Source organism: Somniosus microcephalus, chromosome 20 (assembly GCF_052327205.1).
Source record: "Somniosus microcephalus isolate GS21.2 chromosome 20, FLI_Smic_1.0, whole genome shotgun sequence".
In the NCBI taxonomy this organism is placed as follows: Eukaryota; Metazoa; Chordata; class Chondrichthyes; order Squaliformes; family Somniosidae; genus Somniosus; species Somniosus microcephalus.
This window is the reverse complement of record NC_141006.1, coordinates 57969854-57982516: the sequence shown is the minus strand read 5'-3', so window position 1 is coordinate 57982516 and position 12663 is coordinate 57969854. Positions and strand designations below refer to the sequence as shown.

Sequence of the window (12663 nt, the reverse complement as noted above, 5' to 3'; positions counted from 1 at the left end):
GATGGGCAATAAATGCCGGCCTTGCCTCCAACCCCCTAGAACACCCGGGAATGTATTTTTTTTAAAAACACTGCCCCAGGATTTCTGTGGCTAACTGGGGGAGGTGACAGGGGAATGGGTGGAGCTCGGCCCTGTGCCTGCTGTAGGCACTGGCCAGATGATACCGTCCGAATGAAGCAGTCCTTGCTGTCCTCTTGCCTCGTTTTCCATTCGGATCTCCAACTGGACAGCCAAGCCCAGAAAAGATGGGACTGTGGCTTGACTCAGAGCCTTTATCGACCAAAAGATCTGGATGTCAGCCGTTGCTCAATGGGTAGCTAACCTTGGAGTCAGAAGGCTGTGGGTTCAAATCCCACTCCAATCTAGGCCGACACTCTCAGTGCAGTACTGAGGGAGTGCTGCACTATCAGAAGTGCCGCCTTTTGGATGAGGCGTTAAACCAAAGCCCCGTCTGCCCTCTTGGGTAAAAGATCCCACAGTACTAATTCGACAGGAAAAATTGCGATGGTGAGAGGGAATGAAGGCTAGAGGTGAGAGAGGGGCTTACGTTCCCAGGCAAGCTTGCTCTTGTATCCTGTCTGGGAGTACAAGCGATAACTCAGCATTGCCACTTTAAGGGTTCAGCATTTCACCAGTAGCCTCCTCTGTTTGTTGAGACCAGGCGCATGGAATCAGTTTTCAAGACGGTTCTTGCTCATTCATTCTATTCCCTGCACAGTCGGAAGCTGGATTGATTTCTGGTTCGATTGGGTAGGCAGACCTGCGAGGTTTAGACACCATCATTCATGGGTTGAACTAACTCTGACACAGAGCGATCAATGATGTGCCCATTGTGGACGGAAGGTTTAGTAATCATGCTACCGTCCCTTGTTGTTGATATATTATTGATTAACTCCTGCTGAATAATTTAGGGGCTGTAATTCTAGTAATGACTAAAGTAAATGAATTCCAAAAACCTGTGCCCTTAGCATTAACTGCTGGGACCCGTATGGCGGAATTTATTCAACAGGACAAATGGTTTGCTGTCGTGTAGCTGCCCAGAGTCCTAGGATTTTATTTAAATGCTACCTGTTTTGAATTGTTTGCTGTTTCATTGGGCCTTTTGTTTCTCCCACATTGGACAGCACTGTAGTGTATGTGCTCTGCAGGAACACAATCAAGGTCTGCTTTGACTCTGCTGGGAAATTAGAAACCCAAAATAAACACGTGCTGGAGCGGGCCATCTCGTGGTGTGAGACCTTTTTCCCGCACCCTTCTGCTCGATTTATATATAAGTGCAAGCTGGTAACGGCGCAGTCAGGGCATCTGGGGCCTCAGTGAACGGCGGGACCAACCGTCTATCTACTTAACCAACGAGATTTAAGGATTGAGAAAGAAACAGAGGAATGACAGAGAAGGACATCGGGTGAATTAGAGTCAACTCGGGTGCAGAAAGAGAAATAGAGGGAAAGAAAGATTGGATTAAGAGAGAGAGGAAAAAAGAGACAAAGAAAAAGTAAGAACAAAAAGATTAAATATTTAAAATTTGATATTTTTTAAATCTCTAAGAAGAATTTACTACATGTAGGAATGAGACTCCATAGTTCCCTTTCTTGGCCGGCGCATTTGATTGGCATTGCATTAACAATTATCATTGTTAAAAGGCTTCTTAAGCTGTTAAATATGAGCCCTATCTGTCCGTGGTGAGTTTAATGTGCAAATACAGCAAGTTCTTATAAATAACGGGAAGGCTAAGGACGAGATGCCGTTTGTGCAAAGCAAATGGGGGGATGGCATAAATCGACCAGCAAGTTCCGGAGATTCTCAACTCACGGCATATCTCTTAATCCCCTGAAATTGCTGGACAATTTGAGCATTAATAATGATGTACGTCGTTAACACGCCATTATTTTCCCAGCAAGATTTGGCCTATAAGTCATCTGTTCTCTCCACTGATGCTGACTGACCTGCTAAGTGTTTCCAGTATTTTCTGTGTTTGTTTCAGATATCCAGCATCTGCAGGGTTTTTCTGGTAAGGTAGAATTAATGTGATCCAGTGGTGAATCAAACAAACAGTCTACAGAGTCTACGAACTAGAGGAAACAGAACTCATGACTGAAACTGCAGCAACATCTCCCAATAAAAGCAGGGTGATTTCTCCAGCAAAATGCAGTGAGTGGAGGATAGTTACGTACATAAAATCAATCCCAGTCACTTACAGCAATGTGGTCTCCAGGCGTGATTGACGGAGGAATTATCCAACCATCTCCACTCTGGCCGGGAATAATGGTGTCACTATATTCAGCCATATTTTAATGGCGTCCTATCGTGTTGCTCACTGAATCGGAAGATGCACCCTACCCGTCTATCATCTTTAGGGAGGAGTCACATCTACATGTGTGTGTCCCCCCCCCCCCCCCCATCCCTTGTGGAAGTTAGAATGGGGATTCCCTGGTCTGTTAATATTTGCTAGGAGTGCCTGGGAGTGTACCAATATTTGCAGCGGTGGGGGGGGGGGTCCCCGGGAGTGTGCCAATATTTGCAAATGGTGACAACAGCGAACTGTGTATCTGCCATCAATGAGTCCCTCTCGAGGCGAATGTGTCTGACTTGGTGCTATTGTCCACGGGGGTGGGGGAGGTCGACCAGTTCGAAACCAAATAGGGTGTGAGCAGTTTTAACGTTTTAAAAAAGCACGTGTGAAATACGAGCCAATCTCAACATGCAGAAAATGGACTGTTTTCTTGAACCGTTTCATTTCCCAAAACTGTCAGGAACTGAGCAGCTATCAACCACGCCCCTCCCCTGACCTTTGCCCACCGCACCTCCCCACCTCCCTTCACTCCGAGGGTTGCCAACTCTGGTTGGGCATATTCCTGGAAATTTCATCGCATGACCTCCCACCTGCACCCGGCCTGCCCAGTAAAACAGCCTTTATTCCCATCTACCAATATGTTTTTATAACTAATAAACAAAAATGTTCAAAGGAAATGGAAAAAAAAAAACCCTTTGATTTTTTTCTCCTGGGTTTGTGCTGGAGATTAATCTATAATTGCCGGAAGCTCCAGACCAATCCTGGAGAGTTGGCAACCCTACTGACACTCCAAACTCAGACTGTCTGCTTGATTCAAAACTGGACTTCAAATAAATGCAATTTGTTGTTGTATAACCTTGTGACAAAGCCGAGGTTTTTTTTTTGACTGCATGACTTTCCGATTCTGACTTGGTTATTTTTTTCCACCCCCCCCCCCCCCCATCACACAGGGGTCAAAGAGCACTCACTGGGCCAATCCAGACCATTTCACACAGAGACAGAACTGCATTAACACATTTGCCAGCTGGTTTGGCTCCATGCCCCTCGTACAATCGCAGCTCCGCCTCGACCCCGTCCTGTTCAAGGATCAAGTCTCCATCCTTCGGAAAAAGTACCGTGACATCGAGAGACCGTGAAGGCGAAGGCTCGGAGCGGTCAGTCGCAGTAGGCCTGGCCAAGGGACATCACAGGGTCAAAGGTCTTCTCGGAAGAACGCAAGAGAAGAACGGATCAAGGCTCTGCGTACTCCTTAAATCTTTTTGACAATCCTCTGCACAGCCTAAAAGAATAGGCCAACTGACATTATTTTTTAAATCGCTGATATTTACTACAACACAATCCATGTGGAATCACTAAAAAAAATTGTGATCTATCTCTTAATTGAGGCAGTTTTGGAAGAGGCTCAGAGAAGTGGCCCATTCCCCCCCAGCACTGGTTCTACATTGAGTTCACATCACCAGACTGCGCTTAAGTTAATCCTAATAAAGTGAATCAGTTCTTCCCGGTTGCTTATATTATAACCTACTTTTTATGAAAGTCTACGTGTTTGTTATTTGTAGGCCTGTTCCATAAAAGGACCATAATCCAATCAAGCGATGGGTGGAGAGTTCTCCAGGTTAAATGAGGAAACTGGGTGAACACGCCCCGCAAGTTTCAAGATTTCCTTCCTTTTGTTGCCAACCTAAGAAACCTGTAACAATCGATTAATGCAGGAAACTCTCGTTTAAACGGCACCTAAATATCCGGAATTCTCTATTAACCGGCAAAATGCTCACTCCGAAAACAACACCTCAATAGCCGGCAATGTTGCCGAGTCCGAGTCCGAGTCCGAGTCTCCCGTGGTGGCCGAGTTAGTCAGTGGGGGTAGTTCTCCAAACCGCCACTACTCGGCTTCTTGGCGCTGTCGGGAGTCGGAACACCTCAATCCCCCTGTAACAGGAGTCTGACTCTCCCGCGCTGCCGGTCGTCTCTTCTGATCCGCCATTTTACAGGGGTACTGTGTGTCTCCCACGCTGCCGGTAGTCTCTTCCGATCCGCCATTTTACAGGGGTACTGTGTGTCTCCCACGCTGCTGGTAGTCTCTTCCGATCCGTCATTTTACAGGGGTGCTGTGTGTCTCCCACGCTGCTGGTAGTCATTGCATTGCATTACCCTCAACTGGCAGCACTGTACTTAATCAAGCATCTTCCACCATCCATTTAACACAACATTCTGCAGGTGAGTACCCAATTACTGTATACTGCACATTTCTTGATTTTTTTATTTTTCTTTGTTAAAAATAGCCTCGGTAGATAACCCTCTCCGTCATCCGGAATTTTTGATCAACCGGCAACATGTCGGTGCCGGATACCAAAGAGTTTCCTGTATAAAGATTGGGTGTCGACTGGTGAGTGCCAGGGCCTGACTAACACTCCCATTCGCAGGAGTCTTGGTTCTGGACCTGTGTTGGATGTAGGTGGTGTAATAAGAGAGAGGAAAACCTTGAAGTGGGCTCCCCTGCTGTGATCTTGTCACGGCCTGTCTAGCACACGCCAGTTTACATGACGATTCAGTGAGTTGGTTTTTAATGTCAAATTGTTCATGGTTTTAAAAAAAAAACTGCAGTTCAAAATGAAAGACACTTGTTGCTGCCCACAGGATTATGTTGTATTAAATTACATTTTGTCCAATGATGTTGCATTGCATTGAATAATTTAGCACAGGCCTTTCCAATCTACCTCAGGAACACAACCGCCTTAAAATCTTACAGCACAGAAGGAGGCCATTCGGTCCATCGTGTCTGTGCCGGCTCTTTGAAAGAGCGATCCAATTAGCCCCACTCCTCCTGCTCTTTCCCCTAGTCCTGCAGATTTTTCCCCTTCAAGTATGTATCAAACACCCTTTTGAAAGTTACTATTGAATCTGCTTCCACTGCCCTTTCAGGCAGTGCGTTCCAGATCACAACTCGCTGCATTTAAAAAAAAAAAAAATTCTCCTCATCTCCCCTCTGGTTCTTTTGCCAATTATCTTAATATGGCCAATTAGCCTTGTAAGAGAAAAACATAAAAGCTTTGGAATTCCATTGTGTGAATTAAGCGTATTGAACACTTAATGTGTTTATATGAAATTACATTGTCCACTGTTACAGCTGAGTTAATTTATTTAAAAATAAACAGGTTAATGCGGATTAAAATAGCAAAGACACACAACGTCAAGTGTTCATACACTAATGTTCGTGCAGTGTAATTCAAGGCCAATGACTGAGTTATGTTCCTCAGGCACTGTTTGGGATCGCCACGGAAACTGCCTTGGTTTGAGGATATTTACTGCCCGCTTCCCATGTTTGGGATGTGTGATGCTGACAGGGCAGGTGGAGAAGCCGCATCATACAGCCCAATACATGTGGGTGCGTTTATAGAGATTAGAAACTCCTGGCTTAACAGGTTTGGAGACTATGCAAGAACTGCTCAATGCCCTCCCCTTGAATGAAGGAAGGGACTGTGATGGTCTGGGGCACTAGGGATGAATCCCATGGAAATTTCCATCTAAAATGGTTTCACTTGCTGCATTTTCAGGCATATTTAGGAAAAGTATAATCTAATGCATCACACACTCGTAACCCGGCTACACACACACTCACTCATTCACTCACAATCCTCCACACTCACACACAACACTGCTCACACACACACACACACACACACATTTACTCACAATCCTCCACACTCACACACAACACTGCTCACACACACACACACACACATTTACTCACAATCCTCCACACTCACACACAACACTGCTCACACACACACACACTCATTCACTCACAATCCTCCACACTCACACACAACACTGCTCACACACACACTCACTCATTCACTCACAATCCTCCACACTCACACACAACACTGCTCACACACACACACACACTCATTCACTCATAATCCTCCACACTCACACAACACTGCTCACACACACACACACATTCACTCACAATCCTCCACACTCACACACAACACTGCTCACACACACACACACTCATTTACTCACAATCCTCCACACACTCACACAACACTGCTCACACACACACACACACACATTCACTCACAATCCTCCACACTCACACACAACACTGCTCACACTCACACACACTCATTTACTCACAATCCTCCACACTCACACACAACACTGCTCACACTCACACACACTCATTCACTCACAATCCTCCACACTCACACACAACACTGCTCACACACACACACACACATTCACTCACAATCCTCCACACTCACACAACACTGCTCACACTCACACACACTCATTCACTCACAATCCTCCACACTCACACAACACTGCTCACACACACACACACTCATTCACTCACAATCCTCGACACACACACACAACACTGCTCACACACACACACACACATTTACTCACAATCCTCCACACTCACACACAACACTGCTCACACACACACACTCATTTACTCACAATCCTCCACACTCACACACAACACTGCTCACACACACACACACTCATTTACTCACAATCCTCCACACTCACACACAACACTGCTCACACACACACACACACTCATTCACTCACAATCCTCCACACTCACACACAACACTGCTCACACACACACACACTCATTTACTCACAATCCTCCACACTCACACACAACACTGCTCACACACACACACACACTCATTCACTCACAATCCTCCACACTCACACACAACACTGCTCACACACACACACACACACTCACTCACAATCCTCCACACTCACACACAACACTGCTCACACACACACACATTCACTCACAATCCTCCACACTCACACACAACACTGCTCACACACACACACACTCATTCACTCACAATCCTCCACACTCACACAACACTGCTCACACTCACACACACTCATTCACTCACAATCCTCCACACTCACACAACACTGCTCACACTCACACACACTCATTCACTCACAATCCTCCACACTCACACAACACTGCTCACACTCACACACACTCATTCACTCACAATCCTCCACACTCACACAACACTGCTCACACACACACACACTCATTCACTCACAATCCTCCACACTCACACAACACTGCTCACACACACACACTCATTCACTCACAATCCTCCACACTCACACACAACACTGCTCACACACACACACACTCATTCACTCACAATCCTCCACACTCACACACAACACTGCTCACACACACACACACACATTTACTCACAATCCTCCACACTCACACACAACACTGCTCACAAACACACACACTCATTCACTCACAATCCTCCACACTCACACACAACACTGCTCACACACACACACACTCATTCACTCACAATCCTCCACACTCACACACAACACTGCTCACACACACACACACTCATTCACTCACAATCCTCCACACTCACACAACACTGCTCACACACACACACACTCATTCACTCACAATCCTCCACACTCACACAACACTGCTCACACACACACACACTCATTCACTCACAATCCGCCACACTCACACACAACACTTCTCTCACACACACACACACACATTTTTACTCACAATCCTCCACACTCACACACAACACTGCTCACACACACACACACTCATTTACTCACAATCCTCCACACTCACACACAACACTGCTCTCACACACACTCACTCATTCACTCACAATCCTCCACACACACACACAACACTGCTCACACACACACACACTCATTTACTCACAATCCTCCACACTCACACACAACACTGCTCACACACACACACACTCATTCACTCACAATCCTCCACACACTCACACACAACACTGCTCACACACACACACACTCATTCACTCACAATCCTCCACACTCACACACAACGCTGCTCACACACACACACACACTCATTCACTCACAATCCTCCACACTCACACACAACACTGCTCACACACACACACACACTCATTCACTCACAATCCTCCACACTCACACACAACACTGCTCACACACACACACACACACTCACTCACAATCCTCCACACTCACACACAACACTGCTCACACACACACACACACTCATTTACTCACAATCCTCCACACTCACACACAACACTGCTCACACACACACACACACTCATTCACTCACAATCCTCCACACACTCACACACAACACTGCTCACACACACACATTTACTCACAATCCTCCACACTCACACACAACACTGCTCACACACACACACACTCAGTCACTCACAATCCTCCACACTCACACACAACACTGCTCACACACACACACACTCATTCACAATCCTCCACACTCACACACAACACTGCTCACACACACACACACATTTACTCACAATCCTCCACACTCACACACAACACTGCTCACACACACATACACTCATTCACTCACAATCCTCCACACTCACACACAACACTGCTCACAGACACACACACTCAGTCACTCACAATCCTCCACACTCACACACAACACTGCTCACACACACACACACTCATTCACTCACAATCCTCCACACTCACACAACACTGCTCACACTCACACACACTCATTCACTCACAATCCTCCACACTCACACAACACTGCTCACACTCACACACACTCATTCACTCACAATCCTCCACACTCACACAACACTGCTCACACTCACACACACTCATTCACTCACAATCCTCCACACTCACACAACACTGCTCACACACACACACACTCATTCACTCACAATCCTCCACACTCACACAACACTGCTCACACACACACACACTCATTCACTCACAATCCTCCACACTCACACACAACACTGCTCACACACACACACACTCATTCACTCACAATCCTCCACACTCACACACAACACTGCTCACACACACACACACACATTTACTCACAATCCTCCACACTCACACACAACACTGCTCACACACACACACACACATTTACTCACAATCCTCCACACTCACACACAACACTGCTCACACACACACACACTCATTCACTCACAATCCTCCACACTCACACACAACACTGCTCACACACACACACACTCATTCACTCACAATCCTCCACACTCACACACAACACTGCTCACACACACACACACTCATTCACTCACAATCCTCCCCACTCACACAACACTGCTCACACACACACACACTCATTCACTCACAATCCTCCACACTCACACAACACTGCTCACACACACACACACTCATTCACTCACAATCCTCCACACTCACACACAACACTTCTCTCACACACACACACACACACATTTACTCACAATCCTCCACACTCACACACAACACTGCTCACACACACACACACTCATTTACTCACAATCCTCCACACTCACACACAACACTGCTCACACACACACTCACTCATTCACTCACAATCCTCCACACACACACACAACACTGCTCACACACACACACACTCATTTACTCACAATCCTCCACACTCACACACAACACTGCTCACACACACACACACTCATTCACTCACAATCCTCCACACACTCACACACAACACTGCTCACACACACACACTCATTCACTCACAATCCTCCACACTCACACACAACACTGCTCACACACACACACACACTCATTCACTCACAATCCTCCACACTCACACACAACACTGCTCACACACACACACACACACTCACTCACAATCCTCCACACTCACACACAACACTGCTCACACACACACACACACTCATTTACTCACAATCCTCCACACTCACACACAACACTGCTCACACACACACACACTCATTCACTCACAATCCTCCACACACTCACACACAACACTGCTCACACACACACATTTACTCACAATCCTCCACACTCACACACAACACTGCTCACACACACACACACACACACTCATTCACAATCCTCCACACTCACACACAACACTGCTCACACACACACACACATTTACTCACAATCCTCCACACTCACACACAACACTGCTCACACACACATACACTCATTCACTCACAATCCTCCACACTCACACACAACACTGCTCACAGACACACACACTCAGTCACTCACAATCCTCCACACTCACACACAACACTGCTCACACACACACACACACACACACTCACTCACAATCCTCCACACTCTCACACAACACTGCTCACACACACACACTCATTCACTCACAATCCTCCACACTCACACACAACACTGCTCACACACACACACACATTTACTCACAATCCTCCACACTCACACACAACACTGCTCACACACACACACACTCATTCACTCACAATCCTCCACACTCACACAACACTGCTCACACACACTCACACTCATTTACTCACAATCCTCCACACACACACAACACTGCTCACACTCACACACATTTACTCACAATCCTCCACACTCACACACAACACTGCTCACACACACACACACTCATTCACTCACAATCCTCCACACACTCACACAACACTGCTCACACACACACACACACATTTACTCACAATCCTCCACACTCACACACAACACTGCTCACACACACACACACTCATTCACTCACAATCCTCCACACACTCACACAACACTGCTCACACACACACACACACTCATTCACTCACAATCCTCCACAATCACACACAACACTGCTCACACACACACACTCATTCACTCACAATCCTCCACACTCACACACAACACTGCTCACACACACACTCACTCATTTACTGACAATCCTCCACACTCACACACAACACTGCTCACACACACACACACTCATTCACTCACAATCCTCCACTCTCACACACAACACTGCTCACACACACACACACACATTCACTCACAATCCTCCACACTCACACACAACACTGCTCACACACACACTCACTCATTTACTCACAATCCTTCACACTCACACACAACACTGCTCACACACACACACACTCATTCACTCACAATCCTCCACACTCACACACAACACTGCTCACACACACACACACTCATTCACTCACAATCCTCCACACACTCTCACAACACTGCTCACACACACACACACACATTTACTCACAATCCTCCACTCTCACACACAACACTGCTCACACACACACACACTCATTCACTCACAATCCTCCACACTCACACACAACACTGCTCACACACACACACACTCATTCACTCACAATCCTCCACACACACAACACTGCTCACACACACACACACACATTCACTCACAATCCTCCACACACTCACACACAACACTGCTCACACACACACACACTCATTTATTCACAATCCTCCACACTCACACACAACACTGCTCACACACACACTCACTCATTTATTCACAATCCTCCACACACACACAACACTGCTCACACACACACACACACATTTACTCACAATCCTCCACACACACAACACTGCTCACACACACACACACACATTCACTCACAATCCTCCACACACTCACACACAACACTGCTCACACACACACACACTCATTCACTCACAATCCTCCACACTCACACACAACACTGCTCACACACACACACACTCATTCACTCACAATCCTCCACACTCACACACAACACTGCTCACAGACACACACACTCAGTCACTCACAATCCTCCACACTCACACACAACACTGCTCATACACACACTCACTCACAATCCTCCACACTCTCACACAACACTGCTCACACACACACACTAATTCACTCACAATCCTCCACACTCACACACAACACTGCTCACACACACACACACATTTACTCACAATCCTCCACACTCACACACAACACTGCTCACACACACACACACTCATTCACTCACAATCCTCCACACTCACACAACACTGCTCACACACACTCACACTCATTTACTCACAATCCTCCACACACACACAACACTGCTCACACTCACACACATTTACTCACAATCCTCCACACTCACACACAACACTGCTCACACACACACACAGTCATTCACTCACAATCCTCCACACTCACACAACACTGCTCACACACACACACACATTTACTCACAATCCTCCACACTCACACACAACACTGCTCACACACACACACACTCATTCACTCACAATCCTCCACACACTCACACAACACTGCTCACACACACACACACACTCATTCACTCACAATCCTCCACAATCACACACAACACTGCTCACACACACACACTCATTCACTCACAATCCTCCACACTCACACACAACACTGCTCACACACACACTCACTCATTTACTCACAATCCTCCACACTCACACACAACACTGCTCACACACACACACACTCATTCACTCACAATCCTCCACTCTCACACACA

At 46.6% G+C, this 12663-nt stretch overlaps 1 protein-coding gene across 2 annotated transcripts in view; it reads left to right on the top strand.

The window, feature by feature from the left end:
- The window catches only part of LOC147103308 (exostosin-1-like), a 359244-nt gene that overhangs the window by 284923 nt on the left and 61658 nt on the right, over window positions 1-12663 (top strand). The window contains exon 11 of one of the 2 annotated variants that reach the window (XM_085962779.1): window positions 3244-4965. The exons of the other annotated variant lie outside the window; for it this stretch is intronic. Coding sequence (XP_085818905.1) covers window positions 3244-3429 — 186 coding nt within the window. The 3' untranslated portion in view covers window positions 3430-4965. Of the gene's footprint in view, window positions 1-3243; window positions 4966-12663 lie in introns of those variants that run through there. 2 annotated transcript variants of the gene reach the window in all.